General features: G+C 40.4%; 1 protein-coding gene and 1 pseudogene across 2 annotated transcripts; one reads left to right on the top strand and one right to left on the bottom strand.

Moving 5' to 3' along the window:
• Positions 1–137: 137 nt before the first annotated feature.
• Positions 138–6,724, top strand: LOC308103038 (uncharacterized protein; the record flags this gene model as incomplete). The annotated part of the gene is made up of 4 exons (XM_080452889.1): positions 138–209; positions 1,267–1,389; positions 2,467–2,665; positions 6,717–6,724. The coding sequence occupies 4 exons, from the start codon at positions 138–140 to the stop codon at positions 6,722–6,724; spliced, it is 402 nt and encodes a 133-aa protein (XP_080309015.1).
• Positions 6,725–8,257: 1,533 nt separating this feature from the next.
• On the bottom strand, positions 8,258–21,428 carry LOC308103037 (annotated as a pseudogene). Its single transcript has 3 exons — positions 20,079–21,428; positions 11,682–12,544; positions 8,258–8,788 (listed from the first exon to the last, which is right to left on the bottom strand). The product of its transcript is annotated as an uncharacterized misc_RNA (transcript).
• Between the last annotated feature and the right edge of the window lie 1,143 nt (positions 21,429–22,571).

Genomic DNA, 22,571 nt, shown 5'->3' with positions numbered 1-22,571 from the left:
GCTCCCGCGACCTGGAGCGGGGACGTTCGGGTCCAGCGGCGGGGACAGTCACATCCAACTCGGGGTCGGGTGCTGGGGCGACGGGATCGTGGCAGAAGGAGTCGATGAAGAGCTCATCTTCCTTTATCATGTGGAGAATGGATATCCTTCCCTCTAGCTCGGACACCTTCTGCTTGAGGTGGAGACAGCCGTCGCAGCCAGGTGATAAGGTAAGTGTCTCCATGGTGGTGTTGCTGGGGAAGAAAAAAGACTGTGGCCAGTAAAGGTGTAAAGTGACAGGAAAAGGTGTAGCAGGCTAGGAGTAGTAGTGTTGCCAGGGTGGCTTCTCAGGACAGTACGTACTCGCGAGGGCACCAACGGGTGCCCACAGCAGAGAGTAGGCCTCAGAAGTAGAACCGGAACACAGAGAAGGTCCAGCTGAGATCGAGACTTACCAACAAGGCCCAGAGACTGGGCCTGTGAGTTGGATCGGCGTTCGATCAGTTATAGATGGTGGTGGTTTGTAGTGCTGGATTCACAGCAGTAGTGGTGTTTCGTGTCCAGTGGTGGTATCCAATGATGGTATTGTATTCCTTCATTCCAGACCAGTGTGTGGAGTCCAGTCTGCAGGTGAAGATCAGTTCTCCAGCCAGGACTGTTTCTATTAAACAGGAACCTGAAGACTACCTTGAACAGGAACCTGAAAACCACCTGGATCTCAGTGAGTTTTAAGCACTCTTTATTTATTTTATTGGTGAAAGTGGGCCGGTACTGAGGGTGTACCTCAGTACGATGGTTCGGTTGGAAAAGTATTATTGGGTTCACTGAAGCTGTGCAGTTAATTCTACGTCAGTATTAACTAATCAGAAGACTCACTCATCTAACATTTACAAGTCATTAAAAAATAATAGGGACCGCCTCTCATTCAGCTCACCTCGCATCTTCTATGAGAGCTGCAATGTAAACAAAGGGCCACATTATTTTCAGCACAGCGCAGCAGTTTATTTACAGCTGAAGTTCTTCCAACTACTAAAGACATAAAACAGGAAACAAAGGAAAATAAAGCAATTAAAACAGCTGAGCTTTTTTATCCAGTGTGCATCATTTATTTGTATTTGTTGAACTTGTGTTTTTCCTGCACCTGGACACTGAAGTGGATGTATGTGCACCATCTTTTCATAAAGCAGAGGGAACACTGCATGATATCATGTACTATTTCTAGTTCTATAGAGTTTCAATGTATCTTTTTTCCTAGGCTTCCTGCTCGCCCATGTGTGTAAAGAGGAGGTTTCCCCTGAAGAGGAGTGGAGCTCCAGTCTGGCTCAGGAAGAATCAAAATCTCCAAAATATGAGAGGAGCCCCAGTCTGGTCCAGGAGGAACCACAACTTCCACAGATTAAAGAGGAACAGGAGGAGCTACTTCACAGACCAGAAGAGGCTGGTGGGTCAACGTTGACATTACTAGCAGTGAAAAGTGAAGATGATGATGAAAACAGAGAGACAGAGCCTGTAGCCAGCACATCAACTGAACACATGAAAACACAAGCTGATGTAGAGGACTGTGGAACATCACAACCAACTAGTGATAACCAGCTCCTCTCTTCACACTGTTCTGAATCAGACACTGAAGACAGTGATGACTGGGAGGAGACTAGGGGAGATCAGTCAGCTATAAATACAGCAAAATCACAAAACACACAAAATGTGGTGTCCCAGGACCTGAAATCATCTAAACAAACTCACTCCATGAGGAGTCACACAGGGAAGAAAAGTTTTAGTTGTGCAGAGTGTGGAAACATGTTTAATCGTAAGGGACATCTGAAGAGACACATAATGATTCACAAAGGGGAAAAGCCCTTTTCTTGTACAGTATGTGGTAAAGGCTGTACTAACAAGGGTAATCTAAAAAAACACATGATGACTCATACAGGCGAAAAGCCCTTTGCCTGTACAGTTTGTGGTAAAGGCTGTGCTCACAAGGGTGATCTAAAAACACACATGAGGACTCATACAGGCGAAAAACCCTTTTCCTGTAAAGTTTGTGGTAAAGGCTGTGCTCACAAGGGTAATCTAAAAACACACATGATGACTCATACAGGTGAAAAGCCATTTTCTTGTACAGTGTGTGGTAAAGGCTGTACTCACAAGGGTGATCTAAAAACACACATGAGGACTCATACAGGCGAAAAGCCCTTTTCCTGTCAAGTTTGTGGTAAAGGCTGTACTCAAAAGGGTGTTCTAAAAACACACATGATGACTCATACAGGCGAAAAGCCCTTTTCTTGTACAGTGTGTGGTAAAGGCTGTACTCACAAGGGCAATCTAAAAAGACACATGATGACTCATACAGGTGAAAAGCCCTTTTCTTGTACAGTGTGTGGTAAAGGCTGTACTCAAAAGGGTGTTCTAAAAACACACATGATGACTCATACAGGCGAAAAGCCCTTTTCTTGTACAGTGTGTGGTAAAGGCTGTACTCACAAGGGTGATCTAAAAACACACATGAGGACTCATACAGGCGAAAAGCCCTTTTCCTGTAAAGTTTGTGGTAAAGGCTGTTCTCAAAAGGATAATCTAAAAACACACATGAGGACTCATACAGGCGAAAAGCCCTTTTCCTGTAAAGTTTGTGGTAAAAGCTTTACTCAAAAGGGTGATCTAAAAACACACATGAGGACTCATACAGGCGAAAAGCCATTTTCTTGTACAGTGTGTGCTAAAGGCTGTTCTCAAAAGGGTGAACTAAAAACACACATGAGGACTCATACAGGTGAAAAGCCCTTTTCTTGTACAGTTTGTGGTAAAGGCTGTGTTAGCACAAGTGATCTAAAAAAGCACCTGAGGACTCATACAGGCGAAAGGCCTCTAGCCTTTAGTTTAAGTTAGTCACACAGACACATATAACAGACACAGTCTTATCCAGGATGACAATGATAAAGCAGAGAGATAATCTGACAATCGACATGACTGAAGAAAATAAACATTAATAGTTTCTCGTGATGGGTTTTTATTTTATCTTGTGTATGGATCTTATTTTCTATTCAACATGATGGAGATTTCCTTTTTCTTTGTAGTTTTTTTTACATGTATCTTTATAGCATTATTCCCTCCAGCTCATTTACTTACTCAGTTACTGGTAGTACAATATTAGCATCACTGTGTCTGTCCACATTTGTCAGGATTTAGCAAGTCATATTCATTCATATTCATGCAATAATTATGTTCATTGATTTGCAGTAAATAATGGTGCAGTAAAATGCTGACAAACTACTGGGTTTGTGTAACTGTTCACTGTGTGTTGCCATATGTATTGTTGAGATTGTTGGGAAAATTATTATGTTTTTGTTTAGTTTTGTTTAATAAAGGTTTCACCACTACAGTTCCTCTATGTGTGCTATATCATTCAAATATTCAACTTCTTGTTTAAGCCCAGAATGACAAGGATATCCACAGGTCCTGTAGAAATGTGTTCACAGTAATATACATTTTACAGTAAAAGTGAGAAAAACGTAACGGCAGGCGTCCGTTTTAACGACGCTAGATTGGCTATTTCTGTGAATGTGTCCATGTGGTTACGTATGTTTGCTTAAATCATGAAGGTATTATTAAAGCATCTGCCCTGTGCCTAAATAAAATGGCATATATTTTGAACTGGAAACACATCTCTGCTCCTCTTTTAAACCTGACATTTGGTATTCTGAACTGTGAATTTTGTGGTATTCTCTGGGTGAAAGTCTGGTATTCTGTTCCGGGCATAGGTGCCCTGGTCACATAATACTTTGTACAATCCAGTCGATTAAATGCCCCTTACACGTTATCAAGTGTAATGGACACAGGTAGGAATGACCTCCTGTGTCTCCCAGTGGTACATGTTGGCGTTATGAGTCTCTCACTGAACGTGCTCCTTCTAGAGTGCATTTGTAATAAATGTGATGATAAATAGTAACGAGAAATCAGTTGTTGAAATAAAGCAGTGAAGTACAAATAAGTAATAAGAGTCAAGAATCTTTATTTGTCACACTCATACATGGTACAAGCAGTGGAACTGTTACAATACAATACAATACCAGATAATACTATAAAATAAGAAACCACACTGATTGAGAGAAATAAAGGTAGAGGCAGGCAGAACAGCAGTATAATAAACATGTGATAATGACAAGTATAACATATTTTTAGCAGCAGTGTCACAAATGTTTAAGCCACAGAGCAGATGCTTAATATATCTGGTGTGTACATCATAGGGTTTATTATCATCCTTATCTTATCTTACACCAATGTTTTCTCAGAAGGTCACTTTGAAGAAGAGTGCAGTCTGAAAGTTGAACTGAGGTAATAATGGTGTCTTCTCTGTATGTATCTGTGTGTTTTCTGGGGTCCGACCGTCTGTGTTGTGTTGATGTAGTAAAGCAGTAACTCCTCCCTTTTGTCTTGGAGTGGAGAAACACCTCCTCCCAGCTCTCCTCCAGTTAACTGCAGTCAGGGTCCATTTCAATGTGAAAGGCCCATAACAAAAGACACCTAGCATATCTTGTGCTTACATTATTTATAAGATAGAGTTCTGGTTCAAGGGTTATTTAAACATCGCCATGGAACATCGGCAAGAATGTTTGACAACTGAATTCCGTTTAAGCCATTTATTTCCGTTGCACACATGAGCATATTGTAATTGGGCAAGGAGGTGATGAGGCTTCACGGTTATGGTTTTTACTATGAAGACAGAAATACATAATTATTATACATACAACACATTAATGAACAACAATTAGGACAATAATGAGTAGCACTCTAAGGAGGAGTGGGTAGGCCTACCACTAATAAACCAGAGTATTAAACATAATATTATCTAAATTAACTCACTGCATTTCCTAGATTACTTATGTACTTATGTAAGTACATTATGTGCACTACACATTACACACAATCCTCTCTTAAGTGTTCAAGGCAAGCAGGTGAACTAACATTAATTACATTGATCACAAAGCAATATAATGCAACATAAGAATCATGAATTGTCAACAGAACTCACTTCAATGACGCATAACCAAGGCCTGCTGAGACTCCAGGGCAGAGGAGTTGCTGCTGCTGCTGCTGCTGACAAACAATAACTAGAGGGACAGGCACTCAAGCAGTACTTATAGCAGGCCTCTAATGAGGAGTGAGTGAGGACAGGTGTGATTAGGGATTGAGAGTGAGTGAGAGCAGGTGAGGTGGGTGGAGCCAATCCATGGGAGCAGGCCAGGGGGAGGGTTGCTGTTGCTGACTAGCTGACTCTTTTCTACATTATTACTACAGAATACATGATGGAAGTAAGTATTCATTTTACAGTCTGCATACCTAGTTGTTGTTGTTATTATTAATGTCTCCCCCAGGCCGAAGGCGTGGCAGAGACAATGCTTTTGCCCTTGTCCGTCCGTGTGTCCTGTTGCACACTCAATGGTAAACATTGTTGTTTCTGCAGACCACACATTAAAATCACTGTGTTAATTTAAAGGGTCATTCACACCAAGCACGATAACGACAATATTGTTTGGATCAATTTCAACGATTTTATGAAGCATTGACAGCCATTCAAAATCCATCAGACATCTGGGATGCAATCTGTCACTAATCCTCAAAAGATTGTGTTATTAATGTAGATGGTGAGGAGACTATTATGCAGCTAACACTAGCTGGTAGGTTAACTGTCATTATCTCAGGTAGGGTACAACTATCTCACCTCCTTATAATTAATAATCAGAGTCAGGTTATCCATATGCATGTGTCTTTCAGCACTCAGAGATCTCTCTCCCTTCTCTGTGTGTGCTCTGACACAGCTGGACTGCACAGCGTTTGGTGCCTCTGTTTACTGTTTTATCAGTGTGGATGCTCACATACGTATCGTTGTAGTTATACTGTAGTTGTGCTTCCTGTGAATTAACTTAGTAGAGTGAACACAGAAACGTGAACACATTGAACCAAATGAACCCTATTAAGTATTTTATTTGTAAGATGCCCATCCAACAGTTAACTGAAATGAACTTTAACATTATGATCGCTTTGCCACTCTCATGGGTTTGACTTCTCCATGGTCTTTCATCAGGTAAAACACTGACAAGGGACTGACCTTTTCAAAGCTCTGCTTGCACAACATGGCAGCCTCAAACACTGTCTCCTCCTTTGTCACATTAACATGGTCGCTGGCAAGAATCTCTGTCAGTTTGTCCACAGAGAGAGAGGAAATCTTCCTAAGAGCATAATACAGTAGCTGATATATTATGACTCCGCTATACTTCCTGAAATAACCTCTCAATCTCAATATTTCTACACTCATTTGGGTCAGTTGTGGTGTTGACAGGTTGATTAATAGTAATAAAACACCTTTAATATTTGATCAGCCTGTGTGGCTGATCAAATATCTGTATCCTTCAATGTCTGTATCTGTATCCTTCAATGTCTGACTGGCTGATACACAACATTGAAGTGTTTCAGAATGTAATCCATGATGTGCTTCTCCAACGTCTTAAAGGATAGTATTAGTGTATGTATTGTAATAAAACGTATAAAGAATTAAATATGCAAAGAAGGTAGTAAACAGGCAAGGGGGGGCAATGCCCCCCAAATGCATATTATGTGACAGTAGACGACACTGTAACACTGCATGTCATGTCTACTATTAGCAATACCTGCTGTCTACAATAGCATGTCTACAAGAAACATGACCATTACTGTTTAACTCTCACATTGTTCTTGTACAGCTTTCTAGGTTGATAATAGAGTCAATAGTGACATCTAGTGTAACCAGTGCATCTAAGTGAGAAAAAGTGAACCTGAATCTATGTTACACCCACAGTTACATTTATATGGGGGCCGTGATTACATGCAAAAATACACACCAAAACATGTATATTGTTCTATTCAAATGATATTGAATCATGTCTCAAAACAGTCTCCCTAAACTGGATATCAGAACATTAACACTTTATATGAGCTGAGGTCCATTTGAGACTGAACTGTGTGGCTCATAGAATTGTTAATATTACATCCACATGAGTTTAGCTTGAATGTATTTACTTAGTCTTACTGCTCTGAGTTCATAGCTAAATCACCATGGATGGATTCTATATTGTTCCATTATTATATCATAATGTTCTAATGTTCCATTAACCATCTATGGAGCAGCTCCAGTATGTGTCTCTTGGTGACATCATCACTAGTCTTGTCACTCTGCCTTTCATCTTAAGACAATTAAAACTGATCTGTACAATATAGAAATAAATAATGACACTTTAACAGTAGCAACAGGACATATTCATACATTTCTGCTGTGTTTTCTGGTAAGTCAGTTAGTTGTTTTAGTCACTTGGCCCTTGACTGAAAGTTGACAACTTTCTCAACAGCTAATAAATTAATTTGAATGGTGAGATTATGAAGTTATGCCTGTGCTGTGGCCAAGTTGACACCAAAGTCTTGTCTGTCACTCACTAGGCAGATCAGAACGTAATATGAATAAGTCTTATCTGAATACAGAATGTACTCGAATTATGAATTACTAAACGTGTAACAAAATGTAGACTATTTATGAAAGTTAAATGCCCTGCATAATCAGTTTGAAAAGTATGAATGTCTTTGTTTGATAAAAAAATAAATAATGTGATGTTACTGACAGTCATTATAGAGGAGGGATAACATCAAGGGAATTAGTTTTACTCAAGATATAGTATTTTACAATAAAACTTATTTAACCTGGATAGTCCACATATTTGTTGTAAATATTAACTCTTTAGGTAACGTTCAGTGACTCAGACAGGACAACACAGAAGCGCTCAGGCAAGAATTCAAAGTTCACAAGATTTAATCCATATTAAAGTCAAGGATCAGAACAGAACAAAAAGTGAAGACTAATGTAGAACAGTAGTGGACAGTAACCAAGTACATTTACTCTTAAACCATTGAACAGTAGTGGACAGTAACTATGTATATTAACTCACACTGGGGTCCTAAGCCATGTTTTTAGGTCAGATTTAAATTTGGTTAGGTAATCATGATGGTTTGTTTCTTGTGACATCTTCAAAGTCATTTTTCTAGGGGACGGGGGTCCCGGGCACCAAATATTTTAAGATGGGGATCCACGGCCAAATACATATCAAGTTGGGGGTCCTCGACATGAAAAGGTTTGAGAACCAATGCTTTAGGAAACACTTGTTAATGTGACTGTCATTGACCACGACATAATCACATATTCTACTAAACTGAGTAATATATTCCCCCTTATAGACTCATCATCATCTCATCATGTCTAACCGCATTGTTCCACAGTTACACTGATCTTCCCAGGTAACAACCTCAGAGGGACAGTATTATCATCAGTGTAAATGAATGGAAAGAGTGTGTCAGTGAAAGTATGTGTGAAGGTGTGTATGTGTGTGTTAGTATCAGGATCAGAGAATGACAGCTTTCCTTCATTCCAGTCCAGCTGGACTCTGATCCTCTGAAGTTTCTGCTTCAATGAGAGATATGTGCCTGGCCCTGATGGGGACTCTGCTGCGTATTTACCTCCCTTTAACCATATTGCCCAGTGTTGACCCCCTCTGTGTCCCTTCCTCTGGTAAGGCTCTGCTAACACACCCAGCATCCAGTCTGCATTGTCTCCAACCTCAACATCCCAGCTGTGAGTCCCTGAGTTAAAGCCCTCAGAACCCAGGACAAAGCCAATTTTGTCAAACCTCTCTGGGTTGTCAGGAAGCTGCTGTTTCTCTCCAGATCTCACACTGGTCAGATCATCAGACAGGATGAGGTATGGATGGGCAGTGTTGGGGTCCAGAATGACACCCAAAGTCTACTCTAGATACTAGAATGTGTAAATTGGGGATACTTGGAGACAATGACACACCTCAAGTGTGTAGATGATCTGTGCTGTACTGAGTGGGCCTTCTTCATTTAAAATGCAAATAAGACAACACTAATTGTGTGTGTGTGTGTGTGTGTGTGTGTGTGTGTGTGTGTGTGTGTGTGTGTGTGTGTGTGTGTGTGTGTGTGTGTGTGTGTGTGTTTAACAACACAAATCTTGTATGGAGGTCCCTGGCATAAAATGTTTTCAGATGGGGGGCTTACATTAACTCCCTTCACACCTGTATGCAAATCACATCGTGCACATGATTCTACATTCACTCAAACTGTAAACTCTGACTGGGGAGGCAGTCTGGTAGATACAGTAGGTGTGGGGTATTGCTCAGAGTCTGATGATCATTACAATGTCCTGATAATTAAAACATGAATAAAGGTTGTTATGTACACGGACAATCACAATCTGTTGGAAATATTGTATTTTGATGTGGTGTCATAATAAAACATATTGTTGATATGGCAAACTGACTATTAACACAATAAAAACATGGCACTTCATGTCAAAAAGTTGGCTGACCCCTGCTATACGGTGTCACCACCAAGGTCCTCAAGAAACTACAGTTTGTACAAAACTCTGCCCCCCGCCTGCTCACCAGAACCCGATCCAGGGACCCACATCACACCAGTCCTCTGTGAACCTCCACTGGCTCCCAGTCAAGCACAGAATAGATTATAAAATACTAATCACCACCTACAAGGCCCTCAACAACCAGGCTCCCCGCTACCTCTCTGAACTCCTCCAACACCACGCCCCCTCCCGCTCCCTCAGGTCGGGTGACGCCAACCTCCTGGACATCCCCAGAACAAAGAAACCAACCTGGGGTGACGGGCCTTCTCTGTGACCCCCATGGAACTCACTCCCACCTCACATCAAAACTGCTCCCACCCTCCCCATGTTTAAAACCACACTCATAACCCACCTTTTCAGACTAGCATTCCCTACCTAATCCCTCTTTTTTACCTTTACTTCTATAGTTTTTAACTTTTTAATCTAGTTTTTTCCTAATAAAAGTTTGAATTAAATGTTCCGTTTTGTAAAGCGACTTTGAGTACTAAGTAAAGCAATACATTGTAGTATTATCATTATAATGCTAGTCTTGCTGTACAAAACACAAACACTCTAAATGTTGAAAATGATTGTAATTAAATTAATTATGTATGAAATTATTTCTTCTAATACAAAATAACTACACAGCAGTTTTAGTCACAGACGTCATGCCAACACACCCTGCAGTAAGACTAGACTAGAATCACACATGCATCCACTACCTCACTATAAAAACAACCATGACTTCAGATCATGTTTCTATAGTCAGACTTTAATTAGGAATGCAGTCCCATTACACATCAGTAACAGATACTCTCCTGTCTCATTTAAGAGACTGAATGAAAAGAAACAGGACAGTTCAGCGAGTATGAAGACCCAAAAATTAAAAGACAAAACAAAAATAACAACTTGACTCACTGTATTTAAACTTTCAGTTGATTATATTGTTTTCCATCCATGTCCTTCCATCTCCTTATCTATCCCTTTGAGTATATTCATCCTTTTCACTACATTTATTTATTCTCTAATTCTTTGTTACCACACACACAAAGTAAATGAGTCATTTTTAGTAAAGTAAAAGTAAAAAGTCAGAGTTTTTAAACACACGTTGGTGTTGTTTTCCTTGTATAATAATAGATCAAATGAAAATAAAAAGTATAATATTAGTATATTAGTGTGATCCATAAAAACATGACATCATCACAATATGGACATTTTGATGACATCACAGATTGGAGAAAAAAACAGTTTATTGTTATTCCGTTGAATAGGGATTCAAATGTATTGGGATAACAATGAAAAGTAATTTTTAATGGTTTTAAAGAAAAAAGCCCCATAGGATGAGAATCACTGCTTTAGTGAGGGGGGGTTCCAGAAGGTATAGTTAATATAGCATCACAATCATTTTAACCGCTTTATCCATTTATATGTTGGCTATTCAAAAATAGCAGATCTACAAGCTCACAGCTTGTACATCTATTTTTGAAATTATTGGAAAAATATGGAAAATGTATTGAATCATTTTGAATTGTTTTAATACAAATCTTCTCTTCTAGGGGACACCAAATATTTTAAGATGGGGGTCCACGGCCAAATGCATTTGGGGGTCCTTGACATGAAAAGGTTTGAGAACCCCTGCTTTAGGAAACACTTGTTAATGTGACTGTCATTGACCACAACACAATCATATAGATTCTATGAGTAATATACTCTCAATGTATCATCATCATCATCATGTCTAACTGCATTGTTCCACAGTTACACTGATCTTCCCAGGTAACATCTTCAGAGGAACAGTATCATCACCAGTGTAAATGTATGGAAAGAGTGTGTCAGTGAAAGTGTATTCGAAGGTGTGTATGTGTGTGTTAGTATCAGGATCAGAGAATGACACCTTTCCTTTATTCCAGTCCAGCTGGAATCTGATCCTCTGAGGATTCTGCTTCAATGAGAGATCAGTGACTGACCCTGATGAGGAGACTGCTGCGTATTTATCTTCATCTAACTCTATTCCCCAGTGTTGACCCCTTCTGTCTCCCTTCCTCTGGTAAGACTCTGCTAACACACCCACTTCCCAGTCTGCATTGTCTCCAACCTCAACATCCCAGCTGTGAGTCCCTGAGTTAAAGCCCTCAGAACCCAGGACATATTCATAGTGGTCAAACCTCTCTGGGTTGTCAGGAAGCTGCTGCCATTCTCCAGGTCTCACACTGGTCAAATCATCAGACCGGATGTATACTGGATGGGCAGTGTTGGGGTCCAGAATGACAGGAGTGTAGGAGACAATGTCCTTCATCTTGTTCCAGACTCTGAAGGTCAGGTTGCCCAGGTGTTTGGTCACATCTATCAGTGGTCCAGAGACCGGCTGTGGGTCCTGCAGTGTGAACTGGACTCTTTCCATCGTGGTCTTGTAGTTCTGCAGGAATGAGATGTGTTCAGCTCTCAGCTCCTCCTCTATGGCTCCGATGTTGTTTGAAAGGGTTAATATCTCTCTGTTCAGACCCTCAATCTTCTCCTTCATCATCTGACTCTTCTGCCTCTCTTCATCCCTCAGTGCAGTGATGCTGGCCTCCTCTTCCTCTAGTAGAAACTGATGAAGCTTTTTAAACTTGTCCTTCATCTGCCTCTCTGTGCGCCAGGCCTGGACCCTAATGTGTTTTGCTGTTTGGTCAAACTTTGTTTTAAATGTATTAAAAACCTCCAGTTTCTCCTGTAAAGGCTTCAGTGATTCCTGGACTTCCTCCTTGTGATCCAGAGCAGCTTCATCGTGGGTCTGAAACTGTGGTTGGTGTGTTTTTTAGAATCTCGACACACAACACACACTGGCTGTTGACTTTCCAGACAGAACAGTTTGAGTTTCTCAGCATGCAGACTGCAGAGATCCTCAGACCCTGATGAAGTTCTCTTACGTTTTGAAGCTCTCTGTCTCTCCTGTATGAAGGCCTCACACAGGTTCTTCAGAGCCAGGTTACGGGGTAGATGATCTGTTGAATGTATTTCCTTACAAACTGGACATTCATTTATTCTCTTCTGTCTCCACCAATTCTGAAGACATTCTTTACAGAAGCTGTGGCTGCATGACAGGAGAACAGGATCTTTAAAGATGTCACGACACACAGGACAGGAAAAATCCTCTTCTGGAAGAGACGACGTGGAAGCCATTTAGTCTCTGAGTGAAGCAACAAACACTCTGCTCAATACAGGAAATCAGTCAGTCGTAGTAACACTTCCTCCTCTAGAATGGACCCAGTGGTCTGGGTCAGTATTCCCTCCTGTAGCTGATGTGGAAAGACAGTCTGACCTCCTCACTGGAAGTTGTGTTTGATCTGAAGGTCAATCTTATCGTCTCAGGCGAGTCTGGCAGGGGGCGGAGCTTTGACACACCACCACAGACCTGTTGCAAAGTACACACACACACACAAATTTGCCATTAATCTGATACACATATGACGTATGCCCCAAACATGTTTAGTCCCATGTCAAACAGATCCCTAAAACTGCATTCTTCCACCTTCGCAACATTGCCCGCCTTCGTCCCAGCCCATCACACACTGCTGCTGAGACACTCATCCATGCCTTCATCACATCCAGACTCCACTACTGCAATAGCACAGAATGGATTTCAAAATACTAATCACCATCTACAAGGCCCTCAACAACCAGGCTCCCCGCTACGGCGCTACCTCTCTGAACTCCTCCAATCTGAAGTCCTCCATCACCCGACCTGAGGGAGGGGCCCTCAGGTCGGGTGATGCCAACCTCCTGGACATCCCCAGAACAAATAAGCAAACCTGGGGTGACAGGCCTTTCTCTGTGGCCAGACTTACATTCCCAACATAAATCCCAACCCCCCTTTGTTTACCTTTCTTTTATAGTATTTAGCCTTTTTAACTACTTTTTCCTAATAAAGTTGTTTTAATTTGTCTGTTAAGCGACTCTGAGTACCTAGAAAAGCGCTATATAAATTGTATGTATTATTATTAATTAATTGGTTGAATGAGATGTACTAAAGTCAGGAGGAGAGTCTAGAACAATAGAGAGGGAGGTAGAGCCAACTTAACCCATAAACCCAGAGTAGTGAAACCTGAACATGCCGTCAGTGTAATATCTGTGTTGCAGCCTATTTGATTGTGGTTTAATATTTGTATTGTGATGGTGCTGTGATACTACTGAATTGACCTGGGCATAGGCGGAGACTCAGCCAATTTTGGGGTACAGCCTATTTGGGGGTGTCACAGGTGCACAGCATTAGGGATTGGGAATCACAGAGGGAAGCCAAACAGTTTTTCAACCGTGCGTGTTTTCGTTTGTTTTCGTTTGTTTTGAGTGATTTTCGGTTTATTTTCTTATCACAGTTAGATGGTTAGTTATAGTTATCCGTTAAACACCCGGCTTTGTTTTTGCTGTTATCATCCTGCAATCATAATAAACATTTTAAATGCACTCAAGAGAAGACCTGATTTACTGTCAACACCACGCGTCTGGAAAAGCTTCACAGTTCACACCATATCCCTCACTGGCAATTATTTGTTGTTAGGTTGCCTTTACAAACTGAAAAGCTTCACTCCATGTGTTTTGCCTGAAGACATAATTATTATACTGTATATTGTTCTTCAGAACACCATTGGTTGGTAGTTACTATATTCATCCCCGAGGGGAAATGAAGGTGTTAAAACAGAGACATCAATAAAAAAATGTAAAATAGGCATCTAAGCATAGTCAACCTACAATGTTAAAAAAATTAAAGACCAAACGCTACTAAAGAGTCTGATAGAATAGTTACCATTATAATACAAAGGGGAATAAGTGGTTTGATATGAAGTGAATGAGGACACTAGAAAGCCACTATCTAACTATCCACTGTCCTGCATCAGGAATGGACACAGATGGTGTCACTGTAAAAAGAAAAGCAAAGCGGACACCATTTCATTTTCATGGTAAGCTGTTGTCAGCTTGTACATCTGGTGTATTGAGGAGTGTAAATACCAACCTCTGTGTTTACTGTGTTGTCTCAGGTAGGGTTGGGATCCTGTAGGATTTGAACCATTCCCTCTCAACGGTCTGATTCCTTAACGCTTCCCTTTAACCATTCCTAGATTTGAAAATAAATACATTTAAAAAATCGGCCTTCATTAAAATAAAATGTACAAACAAATGCAATCATACATACAGTATTGCATACCTCTGGGTTACTTGAGTGGGTTCCAAATGGACCCTTAGCCTACAGGTCTGTAACTCAGAGTGTACAAATGGAACCAAAAGGGTCCTTTTTTGGTTCCATTTGTACACTCTCAAGAGTCATAGTGGGCCTTGAAACTAAAAGGTTAAGAGTAAAAGTAAAAGTAACAATACCACAATGTAGAAATACTGCCACAAGTAAAAAGTAAGTAAAAATGCTTTAAAACTTCTACTTGAGTAAAAGTTCAAAAATGTTGGCAGCAAAATATACTTGCAGTGCTCATTATGCAGAATGTCCCATTTCACAAAAAAATAGCAGATCTACAAGCTCACAACTCGAAGCGGCACATTGAGAGCTTGTAAATCGGCTATTTTTCAATACCCCAAGCATAAAATAGGTTAACGTATGTATTGTAATAATACATAATAAAGGGGGCGTTTCACTGTTTTAACCCAGCAACCCTATGTAAATTATGCCACTGTTGTAAAGCATCCCAGCCCAAACATTAACGTAACTAGTAATTGGGCCGCGCGACCCGGAAATGACCGTAATAATCATAACACGGGAGCAAAAATATTAAAAAAAAATGCCCGATGCCAAATGGCCAGTCCGTCCCTGGTTTGTGTAACCAATGCTGCAGCTCATGGCAAAATTATTACCAAGACCATGTAGCTGTACCAACTGTAGAATGTAGTTTAATTCCTTGTACAATTATTTGATTTACTCCACTGCGCCCTCTATAGATCTGCTCAATGGTAATTTATATTGACCAGATCTGTAGGGGGCGCAGTGGAGTAAATACAATAATTTCCGTCTGGCAGTATATATTTTATTTTCTGCCCCAAAAGTGTATTATACAGAGAAGGTGGGGTGCTGAGAGTCTTCCCACCCTGGCAGGGCCGGACTGGGACCAAAATTCAGCCCTGGCATTTTGGTCCGGACCGGCCCACCACCCCCCGGACCGTTTTGTCAACGGGGGGGGGGGGGGGGGGGGGGGGGGGTTGTTTCAGCCCAGCCCTGCACATGAACTCTGCAGCCGCACTGAGGCCCCTGCTGGAAAGCATCCCAGCCCAAACATTAACGTAACTAATAATTGGGCCACACGACCCTGAAATGACCGTAATAATCCTAAAACGGGAGCAAAAATATTTTGCTCCCGTTATAATAAATATTATATTATTTTGCCGCTGGGCCAGTGGGCCCAGCGGCCCACTGGCCCGCGGCCCACCGGGCATTTGCCCGGTACGCCAAATGGCCAGTCCACCCCTGCCTCTCACGGCAGTGTAATGTTGGTGTCTATGAGCAGAGCAGCTCAGCTGGCAGAGCGTTAGAGAGAACTCACTAACACTCTGGACCAGGGCTAAGATTAATATATATATTTATATAGACAGTATACAATACATAACAATATTCATACAGACGTAGCAAAAGGCATGGCTGACAACATTCTATGTGATGATATGATACCCATAACTATGAGTTGTGAATTATTATAACAGAAGAAGTTTTTTTTTCAGAAAAGCATCCAGTTTACAAATAACTTTAGGCTTATATCAGATTGCAGTAATAAAATGTATTTCAACATAGATGGGTGACGTCACCCCAGAGGTAAGCTACTTTGTACAACTACTGGCCAGAGTTGATGATAATAAACCTTCATGTAGTTGTACAACTTTGACCATAAATCAAACAACATATTACCATATTAGCCTTAGATCAAGACTATCGTTGATGTATGCAAATGAAAAATATAAGGTGCTTACCCGCTTGCCCCAAATGTTATCTAGGTGTTCGGAGTGTTTGTGTAATGTATTAGTCCATATGTTACAATAAAGAAGTGTTTTAATCCCGTCTGTGGCCGATTCTGTAGGAAGTTAGTGATGGGGCGCATCCGGTGAAAGCCGGAATTACACTCAATGTAAACAGGAAGTAAACGAGGGGGGGGGGATGTCGTTCGGCCACCGACGGGATTAAAACACTTCTTTATTGAACAATATGGACTAATACATTACACAAACACAACGGACACCTAGTTAACATTTGGGGCAAGCGGATAAGCACCTTATATTTTGAATTTTGTACATGTTAGGAGAAATACGGGCTTTGCTGGTTGACAGACATGCTGGGGGGGGGGGGCTAAGACTCTCGTAGATATAAAAATGTCAAAATCGATCAAATACATCCACGATAGTCTTCTTGATCTAAGGCTAATATCATATGACAGATAAGATAATGTTACAGCTCTTAAATCAACATGTTCAGTGCTCACCTAACAGAAGAGAGTCTCACAGAAGATACTTTAGAGTCACTTGATGTTTCTCACACAGGCAACAACCATCTGACCCGCGCTTTCTCCTACCAACGTGAGAAGGAACGGCTGTCGTACAAACGGCCGTAAATCAGTACTGTCGTAACACTTAAAGGGCACTGCGCAATGAATGAGAGCCATAGAGGTATAATATAACGATGAGAGCATAGAGACTGTAAAAGAATGAGAGTGAAACTGGACTTCAGATCATTTTTCTATAGTCAGACTTTAATTAGGAATGCAGTCCTATTAAACATCAGATCAGAAACAGATAGTCTCCCATCTAATTTAAGTGACTGTACTTTATTGTGACTGTATACTTTATAAATAAAATGCATTATTATTATTATTATTATTATTATTATTATTATTATTATTATTATTATTATTATTATTATTACTATTATTATTACTGTACGAAAAGAAAAACAGCTAATAGGATTTAATTGATTGATTGAATACTTGAATAGCAGTTTGAAAAAAGATAACAGCACAGGAAAGTACAGTTCAATACAAGACCTGCTAAGAGGATTTTAAACACATGAAGCTGCATACGGCTTGTTTCCATTGGGGTCCTTTGTACTCAATTCACCGAAATGTGGTATAGTGTATCTTGTAGACCAGGCCCATTGTAAGTTGCTGTACTCTGTCTTTTATTTTAAATTTATTTGGGCACGAGGAGAGGAAAAAGGATTAAAATAAATTTTATTTTTTGGATTTTGCTGATTTAACTAAAAAAAATATATATTTTAGAATATATCTTGTAATGTCTATCTGGTGAAGTGAACAGGGACCAAACTAAAGACCCATGAGGGAGGAAGGGTATGGGCAGTGTTGAGTGTTGTTTTGTGTCAACTCAAAGATAATTGTACCATCCTTGTCCTATGTTGGGTGTACTTAAATGAATAATAGTTTTGTATTGTATTGTTTTACTGTACATATTTTTTTGTTTTTCATGTTTTTAAACAGTTTTTATGATGTTCTGCATTCTGTCATTTAATGTTTCTATGAATTGAGTACAAAGGACCCCAATGGAAACAAGCCAAAGATGTTCTTGGGTTTCATGTGTCTTTTTTTCCTGCACAATTCTAATAAAGTATTCAATCAATCAAAAAAAGGTGAAGCTCAGTGGCCTTGTGGTTAGAGTGTCCGCCTTGCAACTGGGAGGTTGGGGTTCAATCCCCGGCCATTAAAAACTCTATTTCAACAGTAAAACACACAGTGACATTCACACTCGTTCACATTTCAACAGTAGTCTCCACAGATGATGAATATGAGCTAAATTAAATGAGCTGTCATGTTGACAAACATGTCAACTGCTAAGTTACTGCAACATTCAGCAGGTCTTCTAACTGTTACTGTAATGTAATAGATTAGAGTGGTGTTTGGTTGCCACCGTGTGGCTTTAACATGCAACTGCAGCTATGTTACTTGATGTTTCACAGAGTGTGCACATGGCCATCCTCACTGCAGCATCATGCTGTCTGGATCCTGAGTTTGAGTTTATTTAGGATCCATTAGCTGTTACACCTGGCAACAGAAAATATATTTTTATTAAAAAAATGTTCATAGAGTGCCAAAAGTGAAAAGTGCAGCAGCAAAGGTTTTGTGGAATTGTGTCATATAGGACCATCGTAGGTAGCTACTATGCCTGATAGAATAATTTCCATCGTCATCATTTTGCGTCATTTGCGTTGCGTAATTAGATTAGCCTCTACAAGTCTCTTGCACACCTGCAGTCAACCCTGAACCCGGACATATTTTTTGGGTGGTGAGCATATTTTCACATGTTTTACTTGAGTAAAAGTATCAATACTGCAATGTAGAAATACTCTGTTACAAGTAAAAGTCCGGAATTCAAAATGTACATAAGTACAAAAGTATTGGTATCAAAACTTACTTAAAGTACCAAAAGTAAAAGCACTAACATGTTTGAAAATATCAGATCTACAAGCTCACAACGCGCCGCGATGTGACGCGTTGTGAGCTTGTAGATCGGCTATTTTCAAATAGCCTATGTATAAAATAGGGCTAAAGTGGTTAAATTATGTTTTAGAATATAATAATTGATATCTGCAAAGTAACTAAATAAGAATAAGTCATAACTGAATAGAGAATATACTGGAATTATGAATTGATATAGAAGTACCAAAATGCATGCTATTTATCAAAGTTAAATAACCTGCATAATCACTGAATGAAAAAGAGTAGTTTCATACAATTAATGTGATATTACTGACATCAGTCATTATAGAGGAGGGATAACATCAAGTGAATTAGTTTGACTCATATATTTTACAATAAAACATCTATAAATTGGATAGTCAACATATTAGTTATAAATATTAACTCTTTATGTAACGTTCAGTGACTCAGACAGTATAACACAGAAACCATCAGGCAGGAATTCAAAGTTCACATCAAGGTTTAATCCAGATTACAGTCAAGGATCAGAAAACAGTGAAGACTAATGTAATCAGGGATCAGGCAGAGAATCACAACCTGATCATTAGACACAGGTTCACACAGGAACAGTCAGGATCAGTGGTGTAACGTAGTAACAGCGGGCCCTGATGCAGGCTATTCAGGACGGGCCCCCCATCCTCCAGTTCACGCTCACAATAGGCTCCTCACAGTTTATACTGTAAGTGGTGGTGGGCGCTTCAGGAGTCAGCTAATCATTTAAACAGGTCTTATTTATCAACACAGTTTTAATGTGATGTAAAAAACAAGTGGATGAGGAACTAATGATTATGATATAAAATACAAAAACATGTGGATGAGGAACTAATTATTATTATGTAAAATACAACAAGTGGATGAGAAAGTAATGATTATGATATAAAATACAAATCATTTTGCTTTTTTTTTTAAACACAAATTCCTGGCACAAAATGGCATAAATCTTCTCTTCTATGGAACCGGATCCATGGCACAACATATTTTTTAAGATAGGGGTCCGCGGGGGTCCTTGACATGAATAGGTTTGAGAACCACTGCTTTAGGAAACACTTGTGACTGTCATTGACCATAACACAAGCATATAGATTCTATATAACTGAGTAATATTCCCCCTTAAAGACTCTAAATGATCATCATCATCATAATCATGTCTAACTGCATTGTTCCACAGTTACACTGATCTTCCCAGGTAACATCTTCAGAGGGACAGTATCAACAATAGTGCTAATGTATGGAAAGAGTGTGTCAGTGAAAGTGTGTGTGAAGGTGTGTATGTTAGTATCAGGATCAGAGAATGACAGCTTTCCTTCATTCCAGTCCAGCTGGACTCTGATCCTCTGAGGATTCTGCTTCAATGAGAGATCAGTGTCTGACCCTGATGGGGAGAATGCCGTGTATTCACCTTCATCTAACCATATTGACCAGTGTTGACCCCGTTCTTCTCCCTTCCTCTGGTAAGGATCTGCTAACACACCCAGTGCCCAGTCTGCATTATCTCCAACCTCAACATCCCAGCTGTGAGTCCCTGAGTTAAAGCCCTCAGAACCCAGGACAGGGCCATCGTCAAACCTCTCTGGGTTGTCAGGAAGCTGCTGTCTTTCTCCATTTCTCACACTGGTCAGATCATCAGACAGGGTGTATGCTGGATGGGCAGTGTTGGGGTCCAGAATGACAGGAGTGTAGGAGACAATGTCCTTCATCTTGTTCCAGACTCTGAAGGTCAGGTTGCCCAGGTGTTTGGTCACGTCTATCAGTGCTCCTGAGACCAGCTGTGGGTCCTGCAGTGTGAACTGGACTCTTTCCATTGTGGTCTTGTAGTTCTGCAGGAATGAGATGTGTTCAGCTCTCAGCTCCTCCTCTATGGCTCTGATGTTGTTTGAAAGGGTTAATATGTCTCTGTTCAGACCCTCAATCTTCTCCTTCATCATCTCACTCTTCTGCTGCTCTTCCTCCCTCAGTGCAGTGATGCTGGCCTCCTCTTCCTCTTGTAGAAACTGATGAAGCTTTTTAAACCGTTCCTTAATCTTTCTCTCTGTGTACTGGACCTGGACCTTAAAGTGTTTTGCTGTTTGGTCACTTTTATTTTTAACTTCATTAAAGACCTCCAGTTTCTCCTGTAAAATCTCCAGTAATTCCTGGACTTCCTCCTTGTGATCCAGAGCAGCTTCATCGATGGGTCTGAAACTGTGGTTGGTGTGTTTTTTTGAATCTCGACACACAACACACACTGGCTGTTGACATTCCAGACAGAACAGTTTGAGTTTCTCAGCATGCAGACTGCAGAGATCCTCAGACCCTGACCAAGTTCTCTTACGTTTTGAAGCTCTCTGTCTCTCCTGTATGAAGGCCTCACACAGGTTCTTCAGAGCCAGGTTACGGGGTAGATGATCTGTTGAATGTATTTCCTTACAAACTGGACATTGCTTTATTGTCTTCTGTCTCCACCATTCCTGCAGACAAGCTTTACAGAAGCTGTGGCTACATGACAGTATAACAGGATCTTTAAAGATGTCACGACACACAGGACAGGAAAAATCCTCTTCTGGAAGAGACGACGTGGAAGCCATTTAGTCTCTGAAAGAAGCTACAAACACTCAATACAGGAAGTCAGTCAGTGGTGGTAACACTTCCTCCTCTAGAATATTCCCTGAAGTTTACTTTCACTGTGAATCGTGGTTGTTGTTAAAGTCCATTCAGCTGACAGAGTCAGCAGCAGGTTCCAGTGGTCTGGGTCAGTATTCCCTCCTGTAGCTGATGTGGAAAGACAGTCTGTCCTCCTCACTGGAAGTTGTGTTTGATCTGAAGGTCAATCTAATCGTCTCAGATGAGTCTGACGGGGGCGGAGCTTTGACACACCTCCACAGACCTGTTGCAAAACACACACACACACACACACACACACACACACACACACACACACACTTAATTTAATACTCATATAACGTACGGCCCAAACATATTGAATTGGTTGAATGAGATGTATCAAAGTCAGGACAGTCTTTTATTTCTTATATAATTAGTATAGACAGGAAACAATAGAGACGGAGGGAGTCTACTTAACCCATGCAAAAACCCAGAGTACTGAAACCTGAACATGCTGTCAGTGCAATAACTTTAAAGGTTCACTCCACGTGTTTTTCCTGTGGACATAATTATCTCAACGGTCTGATTCCTTAACGCTTCCCTTTAACCATTCCTAGATTTGAAAATAAATACAAGGTCAAGGTCAAGGTCTTTATTAATGTCCCAGAAGGGCAATTAGGTTTACAGCCTAATTGCCCTTCTTCTACCTACATAAATCAGCCTTCATTAAAGAAATGTATGAACAAATACAGTATTGTATACCACTGGGTTACCAAATGGACCCTTACATGTCTGTAACTCTGAGAGTGTACAAATGGAACCAAATGGACCTGTAAGGGTCCTTTGGTTCCATTTTGTACACTCTCAAGAGTCATAGTGGGCCTTGAAACTAAAAAGTTAAGAGTAAAAGTAGCAATACCACAATGTAGAAATACTGGCAGCAAAATATACTTGCAGTGCTCATTATGCAGAATGTCCCATTTCACAACAAAAATTGCAGATCTACAAGCTCACAACTCGAAGTGAAAGTGAAGTATTGTAATAATACGTATAAATAATTAAATATGCAAAGAAGGTAGTAAATAAAGTTTTTAAATGACTGCAGTGGAATTAAAAGCACAATATTC

This window comes from Gymnoscopelus braueri (assembly GCF_963280865.1).
Source record: "Gymnoscopelus braueri genome assembly, chromosome: 16".
Taxonomy (NCBI): Eukaryota; Metazoa; Chordata; class Actinopteri; order Myctophiformes; family Myctophidae; genus Gymnoscopelus; species Gymnoscopelus braueri.
This window is presented reverse-complemented; position numbering and strand designations above follow the sequence as displayed.